This window comes from Triturus cristatus, chromosome 2_1 (assembly GCF_964204655.1).
Source record: "Triturus cristatus chromosome 2_1, aTriCri1.1, whole genome shotgun sequence".
In the NCBI taxonomy this organism is placed as follows: domain Eukaryota; kingdom Metazoa; phylum Chordata; class Amphibia; order Caudata; family Salamandridae; genus Triturus; species Triturus cristatus.
Window position 1 is genome coordinate 1,105,674,413 of NC_140581.1, and position 22,411 is coordinate 1,105,696,823.

The 22,411-nt window shown below is 49.8% G+C and overlaps 1 protein-coding gene across 1 annotated transcript in view; it reads left to right on the forward strand.

Moving 5' to 3' along the window:
- Positions 1 to 22,411, forward strand: part of ELP1 (elongator acetyltransferase complex subunit 1) — a 754,242-nt gene that overhangs the window by 279,671 nt on the left and 452,160 nt on the right. The window contains exon 16 of the mRNA XM_085636502.1: positions 4,793 to 4,896. Coding sequence (XP_085492628.1) covers positions 4,793 to 4,896 — 104 coding nt within the window. The remainder of the gene's footprint in view (positions 1 to 4,792; positions 4,897 to 22,411) is intronic.

Sequence of the window (22,411 nt, forward strand, 5' to 3'; positions counted from 1 at the left end):
CTGGTGCCGTCTTCAGACAATGTCGTCCCCAGGTTCAGTCCCGGTCCAGGTCCGGCGTCGGAGCGGCACCGCCCGGTGCCGTCTCCGGCGCCGATGGATGAGCAATTCATCTACTGCCCGGCTCCGACCTTTCAGCCTGTCAACCAGGAGTCGGATGACGGGGACGACTGGGAGGGGTCTGAGGACCCTCTGGCACAGCAGTGCCAGTTGAGTATGGACTGGGCAGAAGAGCTGGGGAATGCCAGTGGTCTTGACACCTCCCCTGACACTGGCTTCATCTCTCCTCCCTCCGTGGCTACGGAGAAGGGTGCTACCTATTCTGTGGTGCTGCGCAGGGCTGCCGAAGCCCTTCATCTGGAGCTCCCTGCAGTGGCCGTGAGGACTAACCTTCTCATGAAGTGCTTCAACCGCCAGTAAGCTCCTCGGAGCCTCTACTGCAGTTCAATGAAGCACTGAGTGACGTTCTGATGGGCACCTGGTCCAAACCCTCCACAGTCACTCCTGTGGACCGGAACGTGGCCTGGCGCCACCGCCCCGCACCGGGCGACCCCAGCTTTCTGTCGGTGCACCCCACCCCTGAGGGCCTGGTTATCCAGGCCTCTTCCTCCCAGACCGCCTTCCCGTCCGCTCCCCCGGATCGGGAATCCAAAAGGTTGGAACAGTTTGGGAAGAAGCTGTTTTCCTCCCTTAGTTTGGGGTTGTGGTCTATCAACACCGCGTGTCTTTTGGACCATTACACCCGCTCCTTGTGGGATACAGTGGCGGACGTACTGCCCCGGTGTCCGGAGGAGACCCGGACACGGCTCGCCCAGGCTCTTGCTGAGGGGTGGGATACAGCACGGTACTCGATACGATGTGGGCTCGACACAACGGACTCGCTAGGTAGGGCAATTGCGACCACGGTGGTGATTCGTCGCCACGCCAGGCTGAGGTCCACAAATTTCTCCGGGAAAGTTCAGAGCACCCTCATGGACATGCCCTTCGATGGCCGTCGCCTTTTTGGTGACAAAGCGGATAGTGCGCTGGAGCGCTTTAAGGACTCCAGGGCTACGGCCAAGTCCTTGGGCCTCTCGGCCCCACGCCCGCAAACTTCCGCTTTTCGCCCCTTTCGTGGCCAAGGAAGGGACGCCCCCACATGTCCGTCTAGCCACAGGCCGCAGAACCAGCCTCAACGCGGACATGGATTCCGCCGAGGCGGAGCAGGGGGACAGAGAGCCGGTCAGCCCACATCTGCACCAGCAGCATCTGCCTCAAAGCCTTCCTAGTCCAAGCTTTCAGGTACCATCACATCGGACAGGTGGGTGCTGCAAATCGTCCGAAGGGGCTTCTCCCTCCCCTTCGAGGCGACCCCTCCAGCCATGCCACCGCAGTACCACCGCATGTCGGGGCATCACTTGCAACTGCTGCAGGAGGAAGTTACGGCCCTCTTGGCCAAGGGGGCCATCGAGCGCGTTCCTGTCCCAGAAGTAGGTCGGGGTTGTTATTCCCACTACTTTCTGGTTCCCAAGAAGTGCAAACGGGGCCTACGCCCTATCTTGGACCTCAGGAGCGTCAACGCCTTCCTCTGGAGACTGGATGGTAGCGTTGGACTTGCAGGACGCATATTTCCACATCCCCGTCCTGCCGACCCATCGACGTTACCTGCGATTCACGGTAGGCCACGAGCACTTTCAGTTTACCGTGCTCTCCTTCGGCCCCACCAGTGCCCCTCGGGTGTTCACGAAAGTGATGGCGGTGGTCGCAGCTCATCTGCGCAGATTAGGGGTTCCAGTCTTCCCCTATCTCAACGACTGGTTGTTGAAGGCGGGCTCGCCCCAAGCAGTCGTCTCCCACCTCCAGACTACGGCTGACCTCCTACATTTGCTGGGGTTCTCCATCAACGTGCCGAAGTCGCATCTGATGCCCTCCCAGAAGCTCCTTTTCATCGGAACGGTTCTGGACTCGGTGTAGTTTCGGGTTTATCCTCCGGAACAGCGGATTCGGGTTATTCAGGCTCTGATTCCGATCTTTCAGCCTTTATCCCGAGTTTCGGTCAGGTTGGTGCTGCGGCTGCTGGGTCTGATGGCCTCCTGCATTCTGCTGGTACATCACGCCAGGTGGCGGATGCGGGCTCTGCAGTGGGACCTGAAGTTCCAGTGGGCTCAACATCGGGGCAACCTGTCCGACCACGTCCTGATCTCGGAGGGCAGTGGTGGCTCACGGACCGCGATTGGGTCAGTGGCAGATCCCTCGCCCTACCCCAACCGGAGCACGTAGTGGTGACGGATGCGTCCCTCCTGGGATGGGGGGCCACATGGGAGAGGCGGAGATCAGAGGCCTCTGGTCTCCGGCGGAGTCCCAGCTCCATATCAACCTATTGGAGCTGCAGGCGATCCGGCTTGCACTGAAGGCATTCCTTCCCTCTGTTCGGGGAAGTGTAGTGCAGGTGTTCAAGGACAACACCACCACCATGTAGTATTGCAACAAACAGGGCGGGGTGGGTTTGTGGACTCTTTGCCAGGAGGCCCTGCGCCTCTGGACATGGCTGGAATATCAGGGCATCACCCTGGTGGTTCAACACCTGGCGGGCTCTCTGAATGCCAGGGCGGACGAACTCAGCCGCCGGTGCATGATGGATCACGAATGGCGTCTGAACTCGGGCGTGGCGCAAGGCCTCTTTCGGCAGTGGGGAGAGACTTGGTTAGATCTATTCGCCTCTGAAGAGAACGCTCAATGTCATCAGTTCTGCGCGTTGGAATTTCCAAGGCGGCACTCGCTTGGAGACGCTTTCCGTTGCGAGTGGAGTTGCGGTCTATTGTACGCCTTTCCGCCTATACCACTTCTGCCCAGAGTGCTGAAGAAGATCTTGCGCGACCGGGCCCAAGTCATCCTTGTGGCTCCGGATTGGACCCAAAAATACTGGTATCCCTAGCTACTCAGTCTATCAATCGATCCCCCGATTCGACTGCCTCTTCAGGAGGACCTTCTGTCGCAGCAGCAGGGGATGGTCCTCCACCCGAACCTGTCGAGCCTCCACCTCCATGCGTGTAGATTGAGCGGCGACAGTTAATGCCATTTGACTTGCCTCCTGAAGTCTGTGATGTAATTCTGGAAGCCAGGCGTCCCTCCTCTAAAACGGTATACGCCTGCAGGTGGAACAGATTTGTGGCATGGTGCACAGCAAAGGCTGTGGATCCCCTTTCTGCCCCTCTTTCAGAAGTTCTCCTCTTTCTTCTTTCCCTGGCCCAGCAGGGCTCTGCTCTGGGCACCCTCAAGGGATACCTTTCAGTTGTTTCTGCTTTCTTACGGCTTCCTGATCAGCCTTCTCTTTTCAAGTCCCCTGTTGTTGCTCGATTCTTTAAAGGCATTACTCATATGTTTCCCCCTGTCCCTTTCATAATGCCTCAGTGGGACTTGAACCTGGTGTTAACCTATCTGATGTGCGCTCCTTTTGAGCCACTTCATAATTGTCCTCTCCGTCTTCTGACTCTTAAGACTGCTTTCCTGGTTGCCATCACCTCTGCCAGACGGGTGAGTGAGCTCCAGGCTCTTTCTTCTAAGCCTCCTTTCCTCTCTGTCCATCCGGACAAGGTTGTTCTCAGGACTCGTCCTTCCTTTCTCCCTAAGGTGGTATCTGCCTTTCACATCGGCCAGTCTGTTACATTGCCCACCTTCTTTCTGCCTCCCCATCCCTCGAAAGAGGAAGAGCGCTGTCCTTCTATCTGGACCGCACGAAACAGTCCGGGTGGACGACTAACTCTTTGTTGGCTACGTGGGCGCTAAGAAGGGGCGGGCAGTGCACAAGCGAACCATCTCTCGGTGAGTCATTTTGTGCATTAAGGCCTGTTATTCCTTGGCTAAGAAGGAACCTCCTGTGGGGCTGAGGGCCCATTCCACTCGGGCCACAGCGGCTACTACTGCCCTGGGGCGGTGAGTCCCTCTGCAGGACAGTTGTCAGGCAGCTACTTGGGCCTCGCTGCACACCTTTGCTAAGCATTACTGCCTGGACAGCCAAGTCCGGAGAGACGGCTTCTTTGGCCGTTCCGTTCTCCAGGGCTTCCTGGTGTGATCTTGGTTCGCAGACCCACCACTGGGGTTGGTATTGCTGGGGTATCTATTCTAATGTAAGGAATCTAACTAACGTGTTTCTTTCAGATGCACAAGTTACTTACCTTCTGTAACGATATATCTGTAAGAAACATTAGTTAGTTCGATTTATTACCGCCCACCCATCTTCCCCGTTCTGCGAACTGATATCTAGGGTTAAGGTCCTCCCTTTCAGGGCCCTAGATTCATGGCACCAGTGTCGGTTTCTTGCATGGCTCTGTGTTCCTGGCGCGGAAAGCTATGTACAAGAACTGACGTCAGCACGCGAGGGCGGCGTCTAAGTACTCCGAGGACGTCATCCCTGCGATCACGACGTCGGACGCGGAGCCACAGACGACGCCTAGCGACGCACAAGGCTATTGCTGACGAAAATCTTTCCGGATCCAGCTTGACGCCTGGGGATATTCTAAGATAAGGAATCTAACTAACTAACGTTTCTTACAGATATATTGTTACCGAAGGTAAGTAACCTGTGCTTTTAGTGTTATTTTGAATCTTGAAGCTAACAATGTGCAAGGAACTGGACCCACCCAATTTATTGTTTTTAAACATTGTTGTATAGCTTTTGAGCAGTTTATATTCTATTTGATCTATGGTACGTGTCTGGATAAAATGGAAAGCAAATCAGGAAAAAGAATTTTCAAAGAGTTACAATATTTAAACTGTGTGTAGTGTTTTGATCTGCATTTTCTCATAAATCCATTAGATTCACCAGCAAAAATATCAGAGCCATGGCGGAACAAAAGTGGCCACATTGTACGCTTTCCTCATCCATGTGTTCAGACTGCATTGGCAGCGATTGAAGGCGAGGTAAGTGAGCAACTAGCATATACCTTCAATGTAACGAGATATAATTAACTTATCTGTCTGTAGGTGAAATTCCAGCGTTTTACTGCACAGTTTTGGCTGAGAGGCTTTCATTCTCCTCAGAAATGGGGTACAGATACTTAATTTTAAGGAACAAAATGTCATGGGAGATAGTGGAGGAAGTACAAGTCATGTACATCAATGTAGTGCAGTATTGGAACAACCAATACAGACAATGTACTACATATGGAGCTGTCATTAAGTTACGTATGGAAGCACCGAAATGGGTAGAATCTACAAAAAATGTAATAACATTTAAATACATTGAGAAGTGTCCAACTCTCTTTGAGAAAAGGGAACCTGGACCTGATATAATTGGATAGTCAGCAAGACTGTCCCTTAGTGATTGTTTTTTGAACTTAATTTTGTTTTTCTTGTAAATTTTTTTGATGGTACCACTGTGGCATTTCAAGGCCACTGGAATTACATGGCAGTAAGGCACCAAGTTATGCATCATGAGTTTCTTAGTTATGTGACCAAGAAATGCAAATAATGCAGCAACTCTTTCCATTAAAAACCGTTTCTGCAAAATAGTATAATATATTTCATATTTATTATTTGTCTGTGTTACTGGGCGGTTCTTTAGAATTCAAGATGTGGGACCATAAAAGGAGCTGCAACATTTTTGTGATTCTCCTGAAGTGTGAGTGCCCTTCTGAAATAACAACAGCTTTAGGAAATGGAGTGTGTGATGTTAAAACAAATTTGTGTTAGTAGTGAAAAGAAGCCATGACAGTAGAATAATCATTCTTCCCACCCTATATACATTATGTTTGAATGTTTACATTTTTGTTTCCTGCCACACTCAAATTACTTTTCCCAATCCATCAAGTAAGTATATGTTCGAGGCATATGAGCTGCAGATTGTACACTTAGCATAGGTCGCCATCTGGTGTTGGGCCCGGATGTTTGCAGTTTGTTTTTCTTCTTGGACAGTCTTTGGAAGTCACGAGTTTGGTGACTCCTCCTTCGGTCCGTACTGCGCATGGGCTTCGGCTCCATCCTCAGATTGTTTTTTTCCGCCATCGGGCTCGGATGTGATACTTCGTGCTCCGGCTTCGAACTTCTACGGTTCCAGCCTCGACGGAAAATCCTCGATTCTTCGAGTTCCTTCATCATCTTCATCTCTCGAAGCGGCACTTTCTCCATCCCGTACATCGACACCGGCCTTCGGGCCCTCCGCGACTCCGGTCCCGGCCGATGGAAAAGACTCCGTTCAAAAAGTGCCCAAAATGTGGGTCTAAATTTCCCCACACCGACCTCCATCAGGTGTGTAACCTTTGCCTCTCTCCGGAACACGAGGCTAGAGACTGCCCCGCCTGCAAGTCTTTTCGATCGAAGAAGACCATCCGAGATCGAAGAGCTCGACGCACCATGGCGCACTCATCCTCTGCAGCTCCACCGGACATCTTCGGAGACGACGCCGAAGCTTCGGGGCACACACACACCGAGCAGGAGGAAGACGTCGTCAGCGCTTCCGAGGCCGACGACTCCGACGTGGAGGACGTTACACCAGCGCAGCGGGCCGTGAGTACTATGCCCCCTCCCACCCCCGCGCCGAAAACCAAAGAGACTCAGGTTACTCCCTCGCCTGCCGGCCTGGGCAAAACCAAAACCAAAACTTCGATCACCCCACCTTCGGGCCCGGTGTCGAAGCCCCCAAAGTCTCATGGCAGCTCGGGATCGAGCCAGCCGACACCCGGTGCCGAAAAACAGCATCCGGCACCGAAGACTGCAAAATCCAGCTCGACTCCGAAACCACCGGTGCCGAAGCCTGGACACTCGGTGCCGACCAAACACAAACACAAATCTGTCGGCACCGACGCTCCGGCGCCGAAACATCATTCGACGCCGAAACACCCGGAGACCTCAAAAAAGCATGGCGCACACAGACCATCGAAACCCCCGGTTCCGAAATCACCGGTGCCGACAGACGACTCGACACCATTGGCTCTGTTTACACCAGACCCTTTACAAAAGACTTTGTCCAAAGATCCAAAGACTGGGCTTTTGACTTTAACTACCAAGAAAAGACGCCTTGATGCTCCGGCTCCTCCTCCTCCACCCAAAAGGAAGGACTCTGCTACTTCTCCCCTCAGAGTGCCCTCCCCACCACCGCCTCCCCTACCCCCTCCACCTCCTCCACCGCCTCCACCTCACAGGTCTCCGCCACCTGTACCTCACTACGATCCGGCCCCATCCCCAGATCCGGATGATGGGGATCCGGACAATTACCCGGCGGACGCCCCAATGGATCCCACTCCACCAGGGACCCCAGATCCATGGGAGGATTACAATAACCCTGATATACCCAATGTACCTCAGGACGACCTATACCCATCAAGGCCGTCTCCTCCAGAGGACTCCTTAGGGTTTCATCATTTAGTGCAGAGAGCAGCACACTACCATGGGGTGGACATGCACAGTGAACCAGTAGAAGAAGACTTCCTACTGGATACATTTGATATACAAGACAAATCTACTTCCATTTTACCCATGCTTAAGGGTGTCACCAAGCACGCTACAGAGGTGTTCAAAGACCCTGTCAGAGCCAGAGTACTGAACCCTAGAATAGAGAAGAAGTACAAGGCGGCACCCACAGACCCTGCTTACATCAAGGGCCCTGCTCCCCTAGATTCCCTAGTTGTCTCCACAGCTAGAAAGCGGGCTAACTCCCAATCCTCAGGAGATGCCCCACCGCCAGACAAAGAATCTAAACTTCTGGACGCGTCTGGTAAACGCACCGCCTCCCAAGCTGCAAACATGTGGCGCATTGCAAACACACAAGCACTGCTTGCGCGATATGATAGAGCACACTATGACGAACTAGAGGCTCTTATGCAGCACCTTCCAGAAAAATACAAGCACAAGGCTCATGACCTGATACAGGAGGGTAAACTAATTACAAACACCTCCATTAAGTGTGCCCTCGATGCAGCCGACACTGCTTCTAGGGCCATAAATACCAGTGTCCTGCTTCGTCGCCACGCCTGGCTCAGGATCTCAGGGTTCAAGCCTGAAGTCCAGGCATCCATACTCAATCACCCCTTTGACCAGGAAACACTCTTTGGGCCAAAGGTAGACGAAGCGCTCGAAAAGATGAAGAAAGACACAGACACAGCAAAGTCTATGGGGGCACTCCAAACACAAGCCTCCAAACGTTCCTTTCGACGCTCGTCCTTTCGTGGCACAGGCAGAGGCTCCTCCACCGATAACGCCTCTACCTCCTACAAGTCCCCTCCTCAAAATACCTTTTCAAAGGGCAATCAGAGAGGTGGTTACAGGGGTAACAACAATAAGGGCAGGGGCAAAACCAACAACACCCGTTCTGCCACCCCCCCCGCACAATGACTCCCCTCCGCTCCCCCCAGACCATTCCACTCCGGTCGGGGGCAGACTACAAAACTTTATCCACGTATGGGAGTCCATAACATCGGACAAATGGGTGACCCAAATCATTCGGTCAGGGTACTGTCTAGAGCTAACATCTACCCCACCCAATATCCCACCAAGGCACCGTCCAATGTCTCAAGAACATTCCACACTGCTCAAACAAGAGGTACTCTCACTCCTGCAAAAACACGCTATAGAGCAGGTCCCCGTCAATCAACGAAATATAGGGGTCTACTCTCTATATTTCTTAATACCAAAGAAAGACGAGACCCTCAGACCCATTCTGGACCTCCGGCCTCTAAATGCCTACATACATTCAGACCATTTTCACATGGTCACTCTACAACAAGTCCTCCCACTCCTCTGCCAGGGAGACTTTCTCACAACCTTGGATCTGAAAGACGCATACTTTCACATTCCAATACACCCCTCTCACAGGAAATACCTCAGGTTCGTGGTGGACGGGCAACATTACCAATTCACGGTTCTCCCCTTCGGGGTCACCACTGCACCACGAGTGTTTACCAAATGCCTAGCAGTAGTAGCAGCACACCTCAGACGTCAACACATTCACGTCTTCCCTTACTTAGACGACTGGCTGATAAAAGCCACGTCCTACCACCAATGTGTGCAACATACAAACAGCACCATCCAACTGCTCCACCAGCTAGGCTTCACGGTGAACTACCAAAAGTCGCACCTCATACCATCTCACACAAAGCAATATCTCGGGGCCACTATAGACACCTCCAAAGGTATTGCCTATCCAAACTCAGCCAGAATCACAAGCATTCAAGCCTTACGCAAAACATTCCTTCCCCAACACTCTCTTCCAGCAAGAGTGTTCATGAAGCTCATAGGAATGATGGCGTCCTGCATATTTATAGTGCCCCATGCAAGACTCCACATGCGTCCACTTCAAGAGTGCCTAGCACAACAGTGGAACCAGGCCCAGGGTCAGCTGACGGATCTGGTGTTGGTGGACGGCCGCACACATCACTCTCTGCAGTGGTGGAACACCACAAACCTTTCCAAAGGACGGCCGTTCCTGGACCCGGTTCCTCAGGTGATTCTAACAGCGGACGCATCGCTCTCCGGCTGGGGAGCGCACCTCCTACACCTCACAATGCAAGGTCTATGGACGCCACAGCAAAAATCGCTCCACATCAACCATCTGGAGCTCTTGGCGATCTTTCTAGCCCTAAAATCTTTCCAAAAACAAATTTCGGGCAAAGCAGTCCTCATTCGCACAGACAACATGACTGCGATGTATTATATACAAAAACAGGGGGGGACACACTCTCCCCAGCTCTCCCGCTTAGCCCAGAGCATATGGAGATGGGCAATTCCCCAAAACATCTTTCTCCTGGCACAGCACGTTCCAGGAGTACAAAACACCATAGCAGATCTGCTCAGCAGACAAACGCAACAACTACACGAATGGGAACTGCATCCACAAGTTCTTCACCCATTCTTCAAACAGTGGGGGCATCCTCAGATAGACCTCTTCGCCACCCACGAAAACAAAAAATGCCCAAGCTTCGCCGCCAGATACCCACACCCATTGTCCAAGGGCAATGCGATATGGATGAACTGGTCAGGCAGATTTGCATACGCCTTTCCACCTCTCCCACTAATTCCATTAGTGGTCAGGAAGCTACAACAGCACTCCCTCACACTCATTCTGGTAGCTCCAACGTGGGCCAGGCAGCCGTGGTACACCACGCTACTACAACTATCAGTGGTACCACATCAAAAACTGCACCTTTCCCCATGCCTCCTAACCCAGAACCATGGAGAAATCAGGCACCCGGACCCAGCCCAGCTCAACCTGGCGATCTGGCTCCTGAAATCTTAGAATTCGGATACCTTAACCTTCCCCCTGATTGCATGAACATCATCATGGAAGCCAGACGTCCTACCACTAGAGCATGCTATGCCGCAAAGTGGAAAAGATTTGTAATTTACTGCCGTAACAATACAATTAACCCCCTAGATGCATCCATACAGCACATCATATGCTATCTGCTCCATCTTCACAGGTGTAACCTGGCATATTCATCCATACGCCTACACCTAGCAGCGATCGCTGCTTATCTACAAAACAGGCAGCATTTATCACTCTTCAGAGTGCCCGCTATTAAAGCCTTCATGGAAGGCCTTAAACGAGTAATTCCTCCCAGGGCACCACCTTCCCCTGTATGGAATCTAAATTTAGTTCTTACACGACTAATGGGTCCGCCCTTCGAACCAATGCACAAATGTGATCTACAGTTTCTCACCTGGAAAACAGCTTTCCTTGTAGCTATCACTTCCCTTAGAAGGGTTGGTGAAATACAAGCGTTCACCATACAGGAACCCTACATACAAATGCATCACAGCAAGGTCATACTTCGCACAAATCCGAAGTTTCTGCCCAAAGTCATTTCCCCCTTCCACCTCAATCAATCAGTGGAATTACCTGTCTTCTTTTCGCAACCCCAATCTGTTGCAGAAAGGGCCTTACACACACTTGATGTAAAAAGGGCGTTACTATACTACATACAAAGAACGCAACCCTTCAGGAAGACTAAACAATTGTTCGTTTCCTTCTCTCCACCACATAAAGGCAACCCCATTTCAAAATCAGGGATAGCTAGGTGGATTGTAAAATGCATACAAATTTGCTATCAAAAGGCAAAGAGAACATTATCTGTTCCCCCTAAAGCCCACTCTACAAGAAAGTTAGGGGCTTCTATGGCTTTTCTAGGGAATATACCCTTAGATGACATCTGCAAGGCAGCCACATGGTCTACACCGCACACCTTCACAAAACACTACTGTGTAGATGTGCATTCCAAGGAGCAAGCTAGGGTGGGCCAGGCTGTACTAAAAACACTTTTTCAAACAGCTGCAACGGATACCGGTGGTCGCCGCTAAGGTTGGGTACTGCTATATAATCTATGCTAAGTGTACAATCTGCAGCTCATATGCCTCGAACGGAATATGCTACTTACCAGTATGCATCTGTTCTTGGCATGTAGAGCTGCAGAGTTGTACACGCCCACCCGCCTCCCCGGCTACCTGTATCCGTTCCAGTACATCTTATTTAGATACAACACATGGGTTTCTCACTGTTATTACTACGCTCCATCATTTCCCTGTTGGCGAAAAACAATCTGAGGATGGAGCCGAAGCCCATGCGCAGTACGGACCGAAGGAGGAGTCACCAAACTCGTGACTTCCAAAGACTGTCCAAGAAGAAAAACAAACTGCAAACATCCGGGCCCAACACCAGATGGCGACCTATGCTAAGTGTACAACTCTGCAGCTCTACATGCCAAGAACAGATGCATACTGGTAAGTAGCATATTCCTTACAAACACTTGGCAACATAGTCATCTCTTTAATTGGCTAAGTACAACAGTCAGTAGTTGAATGTGACCAGTTAACTTTCATAAAGTATCTGGTGCACCTGCAAGCTTCTTTTGCAGCAGTATTACTAACTTTTATTTCATTTGACCAAATAATTATTTCTTTGCCAAAATTTGCAAATTATGTACCAATTCATGAATTATTTAGTGAGCGTTGAAAATTGATATTCTGCACAGTCACATTGTTCTAGTTACCTGGGGCATATTGTTTAATTTTCCAATTGTAAGGACAAGACGAACAAAGACTTTTAAAGAATAGGTACTAGCTATGACTGTGACATGTACTTTTAACAGGAAAGGGACACTTCTAATCAGTAGGTAAGTATTTTTGATTGCTTAAAATCGAAACTGCCTTGTGCCACATTCATGTTATGTTGCACAGACAGCTGAGGAGCCTTGAGTTCACCTCCATTAATAACGAGTTGCTCAAGCATATGTGTTTAGGTTCTTCAGTATCTGGAGTTTTTAGTGCTTTATTTCTGCTTGATATGGATTTGCTGTCTTTGCACAGGCCACATAATTCCTTATGAAATGTAGCAGCTATGGGATACTTTTTATATTGTCTGAGTAAGATTTTTTCCTCCAGGGGCGAATGGGCCAGGATTTCGACATCTAGTGGTAAGTATGGGGTGACTGCGTGTCGGAGGTGGAGGTATTGAAAAAACTATGTGTGATGCAGTTGGTATTTTTCCTGCTGCTCCATAAAAGACTTGAGGGACCCATTTCTGAGCACGTCTGAGATTATTTTGATGCCTATGATGTCCCACTTAGTGAAGCTTCGGGGAGTCTAGTCCCTTTCCACAATGAGGTCTACAATGTTAGTCGGCCTGCCAATCCCTCAACTTTCGTGGCCTCTCTCTAAGCTTTCATCTCCACTTGTGTGGAAGTGAGTAATGAGCGCAGAAATTCTCCACCATATGGGAACTCTGGGAGGCAGTCGCAGCCCGAGACCCACACCTCCACTGCATATTCTAGGTCCTCAAACCTTTCGAAACCAAATGTCATTGAGCACCAATAGTTGTGCCACTCTATAATAGAACAGGAGGTCTGGGGTGGCTATGTGTGGGATTCTGGCTGGTACAGCTATGTCTAGCTTGTGTCATCTGGTTTCTCTGGGATTCTGGCTGTCACAGCTATGTCTAGCTTGTGTCACTTTTAGACACATCTTTAGTACCATTACCTTCCTTTACAACCTGAACCGAGATTTTCCCATCATTTTTTAAGGTATCTACACACTTCAAAGAATGTTCAATTCTTTTCGCAACTTGCAACACCTCATCTAAGGAGGGTTCATCTCTTAACCAGAGTTCATCACGAACCTTTTCCAAGTTGCAACCTAACATAAACTGGTCCCTTATCCTTTCCTCCAAAAGCTGTTCAAACCTACAGGAGGAAGCAAGCTTCCTTAGTTGGGTAACATATACCTCTACAGATTCTCCATCATTTTGCAGTCTCTTGGTAAACTGATACCGCTCCAGTATTGTACTCACTTTAGGGAGGTAATGATTGTCTAATTTTTTTATACACACATCATATTCATTTAACCCCCTGCTTTCAACAGCCGAGAGATCAGCTAGATGATCAAAAACATCTTGCCCCTCCGAACCAAGACAGTGTAAGAGAAGGGCAGTTTTCCTCTCTGCCCCAAGATTATTACCACAGACCTTAGCATAACGCTCGAAAACCTTCTTCCACTTCTTCCACCTGATAGTGGGTTCACCAGGCTCCGACAAAAAGAAGGGAGGAGCAGTCACATTCTGCATGGCTATTGCTTGTTAAAGAATATTTACAAACAAAACATAACACAGAATTGCGTATTATTATACCTCCCACACCAACTGCAAAATTAAGTTCAATTAACTAATATGGAACACTAAAGCAGTATGTTCACCCTGTCACTGAGAAATAAAACATTCAAAATTCCCCAGTACTAATAATAAGACCTTAAAAAAAAAAAAAATAATAAATACGGCCCATGACCAGTAGATGTCAGCATCACACAACAAAATGATGGAAACTTCGATATGTAAGCAAACACCTTACATGAACAGAGAAATATTACGGGACTAAAACCATCAAATTCTGCTCTTCCCCACATAAACTGCACAAATGTAATCCTTGCTGAAAACGATACAATTAAGTCACAGGAAAGTACTTGCTGCTTGGCTTCGTCAAATACAATTAAGTCACAGGAAAGTACTTGCTGCTTGGCTTCGTCAAACAAAACGCTAAAAACCACTCACTGCCCCGATCCTTCGAAGCATGCTCGAAAAAAAACCACGATGACTCCACTTGCTCACGTTTGTAACGAAGCTGCTTCTGAGAGTCAGAGATTTTCCCTCAAGACTGCATTGCCAAGGTTCCCGCAGAGACACAAATGACGACGTTGGTCTTCACCGAATCCCTTTGCAGGATTCTACCACGTCATCATTTGGAGTAGGCAGGCAACAAGTGAAGAGCTCCTCAGGAGGCAGTATGAATTACGTCGTTGCCAGAAACTTCGGCCGCAACTTCAAACACAAAACTTGATAGATCACCACAGCACAACGAAACCCCCGCAACTCGCATCAAAGGTGAACAAGGTAAGGCACGTAGCGAAATGCAGTTCGAGAATATTTTAAACTGTTTTTCCTTGCTTTGAGAGCAACACCAATTTCTGTTTGTTTTAAAAAAACAAAATGAACAGGGCGAGCCCGTGACGAATATTTGTCCCCAAATAATACTTTCACGGAGAAAGCTCCCAGCCCACAAACTTAGAACAAAGTACTTTTAGCTCCAAAGCCTGAAAGTGCCAGATATTCCATTTGAAAAAGGCGAGCCCGTGACGAATATTTGTCCCCAAATAATACTTTCACGGCGAAAGCTCCCAGCCCAACAATGTAAAAACAGAGTACCTTAAGTAAATTGCAAGACAGAGCGTTGTGGTTGTTGGGTCCTTCCTTGGTCCAGCTGCCGACTACGCCAATGTAAGAATCTCCTTAAGGTGAAATAAGATGCTTTGACGCAGGAAATTCTTGAAGTAAAAGCAGGTTTATTCCAAATGATAGGACCCATCCAAACCTACATCCAGCTCATCAGGACAACAGTTAACACTCCAAACTGTCGCTTGACCCAGCCCCCACCTTCAAACCTACACATTCCTTAACCTAGGCAACAGCTAGAACATTCCTACATCATAATAAGAACCTAGAGAAACCAGATGACACAAGCTAGACATAGCTGTGACAGCCAAAATCCCAGAGAAACCAGATGACACAAGCTAGACATAGCTGTGACAGCCAGAATCCCACACAATGCCTCCCTCAAAGGTGGGCTTAAAGCCATTTTCAAGGGCAATATTGGTTAGTCCTCTATTCCACAGGAGCTCACGTATTAGGGTATTGGCCCTAGCGAAGATGTCCCCCCCCAGTGGGGTAGAGGAAATTCTGAAGTTGATGCAGGAGCCTTGGCAGTGGAACCATTTTGAAGATGGCCGTGCGGCCAAGCAAAGACAACTGAAGGGAGTTTCAAAATTGAATGTTCGAGGCATATGAGCTGAAGATTGTACACTTAGCATAGATCGCCATCTGGTGTTGGGCCCGGATGTTTGCAGTTTGTTTTTGTTCTTTGGACAGTCTTTGGAAGTTACGAGTTGGGTGACTCCTCCTTCGGTCCGTACTGGGCATGGGCTTCGGCTCCATCCTCAGATTGTTTTTTTCCGCCATCGGGCTCGGATGTGATACTTCGTGCTCCGGCTTCGAACTTCTACGGTTCCAGCCTCGACGGAAAATCCTCGTTCTTCGAGTTTCTTCATCTAATCTTCATCTCTCGAAGCGGCACTTTTCTCCATTCCGCACATCGGCACCGGCCTTCGAGCCCTCCTCGACTCCGGTCCCGGCCGATGGAAAGGACTCCGTTCAAAAAGTGCCCAAAATGTGGGTCTAAATTTCCCCACACCGACCTCCATCAGGTGTGTAACCTTTGCCTCTCTCCAGAACACGAGGCTAGAGACTGCCCCGCCTGTAAGTCTTTTCGCTCAAAAAAGACCATCCGGGATCGAAGAGCTCGACGCACCATGGCGCACTCATCGACCGCGGCTCCACCGGACATCTTCGTAGATGACACCGGAGCTTCGGGGCAACAACACACCGAGCAGGAGGAAGACGTCGTCAGCGCTTCCGAGACCGACGACTCCGACGTGGAGGACATCACACCGGCGCAGAGGGTCGTGAGTACTCTACCCCCTCCCACCCCCGCGCCCAAAACCAATGAGACTCAGGTTACACCCTCGCCTGCAGGCCTGGGTAAAACCAAGCACACAGCTTCTATCACCCCACCTTCGGGCCCGGTGTCGAAGCCTCACAAGTCTCACGGCAGCTCGGGCTCGAGCCAGCCGACGCCTGGTGCCGATAAACACCGTCCGGCACCGAAAAAGTGACGCCCAGCTCGACTCCGAAGCCACCGGTGCCGAAGCCTGGACTCTCGGTGCCGACAAAACACAAACAGAAATCCCTCGGCACCGACGCTCCGGCGCCGAAAACTACTTCGACGCCGAAAAAACCGGAGGTTCCAAAAAAGCATGGCGCAGAGAAACCATCAAAATCCTCGGCTCCGAAAACATCGGCGCCAGCGGACGATTCGGTGCCACTGGACCTCTTTACACCAGATCCTTTACAAAAGACCTTATTTAAGGATCCAAAGACTGGGCTATTGACTTTAGTTGTCAAGAAAAGACGTCTTGACACACCGGCTCCTCCTCCACCGCCCAAGCGGAAGGACTCTGCTACTTCTCCTCTCAGAGTGCCCTCCCCACTACCTCCCCCTCCTCCACCTCTTCCACCCCCTCCCAGGTCTCCGCCACCCTTGCCTCATCATTCCCCGACCCCGTCCCCAGATCCGGATTACGGGGATCCAGATTATGACCCGGCGGACGCCCCAATGGACCCCACTCCACCGGGGACCCCAGACCCATGGGAAGATTACCAAAACCCTGACATACCGGATGTGCCTCAGGACGACCTATACCCATCCAGGCCGTCTCCCCCAGAGGACTCATTAGGGTTTCACCACTTAGTGCAGAGAGCAGCACACTACCATGGGGTGGAAATGCATAGTGAACCAGTGGAAGACGACTTCTTACTGGATACATTTGACATTCAGGACAAGTCCACAGCTATCTTGCCCATGCTTAAGGGTGTCACCAAGCATGCTGCAGAGGTGTTCAAAGACCCTGTCAGGGCCAGGGTCTTAAACCCTAGAATAGAAAAAAAGTATAAGGCGGCACCCACAGACCCTACATACATTAAGGGCCCTGCTCCCTTAGATTCCCTAGTTGTGTCCACAGCTAGAAAGCGGTCTAACTCCCAGTCCTCAGGAGAGGCCCCACCGCCAGATAAGGAATCCAAACTTCTAGACGCGTCTGGCAAACGCACCGCCTCACAAGCCGCGAACATCTGGCGCATTGCAAATACACAAGCGCTGCTTGCGCGCTATGACAGAGCACACTACGATGAGCTTGAGGCTCTTATACAGCACCTCCCAGAAAAACACAAACGCAAAGCTCATGACCTGATACAGGAGGGTAAGCTGATTACTAACACCTCCATTAAATGTGCCCTCGATGCAGCCGACACTGCTTCTAGAGCCATAAATACTAGTGTCCTGCTTCGTCGTCATGCCTGGCTCAGGATCTCAGGGTTCAAGCCTGAAGTCCAGGCATCCATACTAAATCACCCCTTTGACCAACAAAATCTCTAAGGGCCAAAGGTAGACGAAGCATTAGAAAAAATGAAAAAGGACACAGACACAGCAAAGTCTAAGGGGGCATTGCAATCACAAACCCTTAAACGCTCCTTTCGACGCTCATCCTTTCGTAGCACAGGCAGAGGCTACTCCACCGATAGCGCCTCTACCTCCTACAAGTCCCCTCCTCAAAATACCTTTTCAAAGGGCTATCAAAGGGGTGGTTACAGAGGCAACAACAATAAGGGCAGAGGGAAAACTAACACCACCCGTTCTGCCACCCCGCCCGCACAATGACTTCCCTCCGCTCCCCCCAGACCATCCCACTCCGGTCGGGGGCAGACTACAAAACTTTATCCACGCATGGGAATCCATAACATCGGACAAATGGGTGACCCAAATTATTCGGTCAGGGTACTGTCTCGAGCTAACATCTACCCCACCCAATATCCCACCAAGGCACCGTCCAATGTCTCAAGAACATTCCACACTGCTCAAACAGGAGGTGCTCTCCCTCCTCCAAAAACACGCTATAGAGCAGGTCCCCGTCAATCAGCAAAATCTAGGGGTCTACTCTTTGTATTTCCTAATACCGCAGAAAGACGGGACCCTGAGGCCCATTCTGGACCTCCGGCCTCTAAATGCATACATACATTCAGACCATTTCCACATGGTCACCCTACAACTAGTCCTCCCGCTCCTCTGTCAGGGAGACTTTCTCACTACCTTGGATCTGAAAGACGCATACTTTCACGTTCCAATACACCCTTCTCACAGAAAGTACCTCAGGTTTGTGGTGGACGGTCAACATTACCAGTTCACAGTTCTCCCCTTCCGGGTCACCACCGCACCACGGGTTTTTACCAAATGCCTAGCAGTTGTAGCAGCACACCTCAGACGTCAACATATTCACGTCTTCCCTTACTTAGACGACTGGCTCATAAAAGCCGCGTCCTACAACCAATGTGTGCAACATACCAACAGCACCATTCAACTGCTCCACCAGCTAGGCTTCACGGTGAACTACCAAAAGTCCCACCTCCTACCATCTCACACAAAGCAATATCTCGGGCCACTATAGACACCTCCAAAGGTATTGCCTATCCAAACTCAGCCAGAATCGCAAGCATACAAGCCTTGCGCCAAACGTTCCTTCCTCAACACTCTCTTCCAGCAAGAGTGTTTATGAAGCTCATAGGGATGATGGCATCTTGCATTTTCATAGTGCCCCATGCAAGACTCCACATGCGTCCACTCCAAGAGTGGCTAGCACGACAGTGGAACCAGGCCCAGGGACAGCTGACGGATCTGGTGTTGGTGGACGGCCGCACCCATCACTCTCTGCAGTGGTGGAACACCACAAACCTTTCCAAAGGGCGGCCGTTCCTGGACCCGGTTCCTCAGGTGATTCTAACAGCGGACGCATCGCTCTCCGGCTGGGGAGCGCACCTCTTACACCTCACAATGCAAGGTCTATGGACGCCACAGCAAAAGTCGCTCCACATCAACCATCTGGAGCTCTTGGCGATCTTTCTAGCCCTAAAATCTTTTCAAAAACGGATTTCGGCCAAAGCAGTCCTCATTCGCACAGACAATATGACTGCAATGTATTATATCCAAAAACAGGGGGGGGGCACACTCTCCCCAGCTCTCCCGCTTAGCCCAGAGCATATGGAGATGGGCAATTCCTCAAAACATCTTTCTCCTGGCACAGCATGTTCCAGGCGTACAAAACACCATGGCAGATCTGCTCAGCAGACAAACGCAACAACTACACGAATGGGAACTGCATCCACAGGTTCTTCGCCCATTCTTCCAAAAGTGGGGGCATCCTCAGATAGACCTCTTCGCCACCCACGAAAACAAAAAATGCCCAAGCTTCGCCGCCAGATACCCACACCCATTGTCCAAAGGCAATGCGATATGGATGAACTGGTCAGGCAAATTTGCATACGCCTTTCCACCTCTCCCACTAATTCCATTAGTGGTAAGGAAGCTACAACAGCACTCCCTTACACTCATTCTGGTAGCTCCAACATGGGCCAGGCAGCCGTGGTACACCACACTAATACAGCTCTCAGTGGTACCACATCAAAAACTGCACCTGTACCCATGCCTCCTAACTCAGAACCATGGAGAAATCAGGCACCCGGACCCAGCTCAGCTCAACCTTGCGATCTGGCTCCTGAAATCTTAGAATTTGGGTACCTTAACCTTCCCCCTGATTGCATGAACATTATCAAGGAAGCCAGACGTCCTACCACTCGAGCATGCTATGCCGCAAAGTGGAAAAGATTTGTAGTTTACTGCCGTAACAATACAATCAACCATTTAGATGCATCCATACAGCACATCATATGCTATCTGCTCCATCTTCACAGGTGTAACCTGGCATATTCATCCATACGCCTACACCTAGCAGCGATTGCTGCTTATCTACAAAACAGACAACATTTATCACTGTTCAGAGTGCCCGCTATTAAAGCCTTTATGGAAGGCCTTAAACGAGTAATTCCTCCCAGGGCACCACCTTCCCCTGTATGGAATCTAAATGCAGTTCTTACAAGGCTAATGGGTCCGCCCTTCGAACCAATGCACAAATGTGAGCTACAGTTCCTCACCTGGAAAACAGCTTTCCTCCTAGCTATCACTTCCCTTAGAAGGGTTGGTGAAATACAAGCGTTCACTATACAGGAACCCTTCTTACAAATACATCACAGCAAAGTGATACTTCGTACAAATCCAAAGTTTCTGCCCAAGGTCATTTCCCCCTTCCATCTCAATCAATCGGTGGAATTACCGGTCTTTTTCTCGCAACCTCAATCTGTTGCAGAAAGGGCCCTACACACACTTGATGTTAAGAGGGCTTTACTGTAATACATACAGAGAACAATTGTTTGTTTCCTTCTCTCCAACACATAAAGGCAACCCCATCTCTAAATCAGGGATAGCTAGGTGGATTGTAAAGTGCATACAAATTTGCTATCAAAAGGCAAAAAGAACATTATCTGTTCCACCTAAAGCCCACTCTACAAGAAAGTTAGGGGCTTCTATGGCTTTTCTAGGGAACATACCCTTAGATGACATCTGCAAAGCAGCCACATGGTCAACACCGCACACCTTCACAAAACATTACTGTGTAGACGTGCATTCCAAGCAGCAAGCTAGTGTGGGCCAGGCTGTACTAAAGACACTTTTTCAAACCGCTGCAGCGGATACCGGTGGTCGCCGCTAAGGTTGGGTACTGCTATATAATCTATGCTAAGTGTACAATCTGCAGCTCATATGCCTCGAACGGAATATGCTACTTACCAGTATGCATCTGTTCTTGGCATGTAGAGCTGCAGAGTTGTACACGCCCACCCGCCTCCCCGGCTACCTGTATCCGTTCCAGTCCATCTTATTTAGATACAACACACATGGGTTTCTCACTATTATTACTACGCTCCATCATTTCCCTGTTGGCGAAAAACAATCTGAGGATGGAGCCGAAGCCCATGCACAGTACGGACCGAAGGAGGAGTCACCGAACTCGTGACTTCCAAAGACTGTCCAAAGAACAAAAACAAACTGCAAACATCCGGGCCCAACACCAGATGGCGATCTATGCTAAGTGTACAACTCTGCAGCTCTACATGCCAAGAACAGATGCATACTGGTAAGTAGCATATTCCTTTTCGAGCCAAGCACTCCAGTTGAGAATGAATTGTGTGCTCATATGCTGAGACTCTAATCTCAGTAACAATTACCCCTAGATATTTCAATCAATATAGAAGTACCTGCAGCTCTGGGGCCCATGGTATGACCATCGGACATTGGACATTGGGGTAGATAAGTGGTTTAGCTTTATTGATACAAAGGCCTGAGTAGATCCCAAATGTGTGCAATATTTGCATGGTTCGCGGTCCAGAATTGGGAGGGTCGTCAAGGAAGAGCAAGACATTCTCTGCGTACAGCGTGATTCTGTCATTCACCATCAGCGACCTTCGAAAACCTCGCAACAAAGCGTCTACCCATACCCATGCTGTCAGTGGCTTTGTCACCAACGCAGAAAGCAAGGGGGAGAGCGGGCATTCCTGTCAGGTGCCCCTTTCTACAGGGAACCAGGGAGAAGCAACGTTGCCAACCTGTACTCTGGCCTGAAGACAGATGTAGAGTAATCAAACGTAGCTAGTGAATTTGGGTCCTAACTGTAGGCATGTGAGCAGTGTGAAAAAGAGTCCTAGTCCACTGAGTCAAACACCTTTTGAAAGTCCATCATGAGTAGCACTTGATGGCCCGGCAGGCCAGCGCTCCTCTCTATTGCATTGTTGACTATTGTTATATTGTGTCTAGTGGCCCTTTGAGGCATAAACCTGGACTGATCAGGATGAACCAGTTTCCCGTTCAAGGAGTGGACCCACTTGGGGCAGATGAGTCTCCAATACTCTGTCGGGAACCGGTTGGGACCCAGTGCCTTGCCTAGCTGAAGTTGCGCCAGGGTCTCCCCTACCTCCTCAAAGGTAATATCTGCTTTCAGAATTTCCTTGCCTGTAGGTCCCAGGCAGTGCCTGGAGATCCACGACTAATTGCTGCAAGTCTGGCCACCTCTCCCCGAATCAGAACTGTAGAGCCTCTGGTAATATGCAGCAAAAGTGCGTGCAATGCCATTACTGCCAATGACGTATAGTGCCAGGTCATTTTCAATGTAGGATATAAGGTATCTGGCACAATGAAGTGTACACAGCCGATGGAGGGTTTTGCTGGCCTGCATGCTATGGTTTTAAGTCGCATAATGTCAGCAAACTTGGCACATTTCCAGTCCAGTGGATTTTTATTTAGAAAAATGTTTAGAAGGTGCTAATGCTAATACACATACATAAGACTGTGCATGGTTATATTGTCTAGACCTTTTTTGTTCAGCAGTTTCGGTATTGTCTGCATTTCAGAAA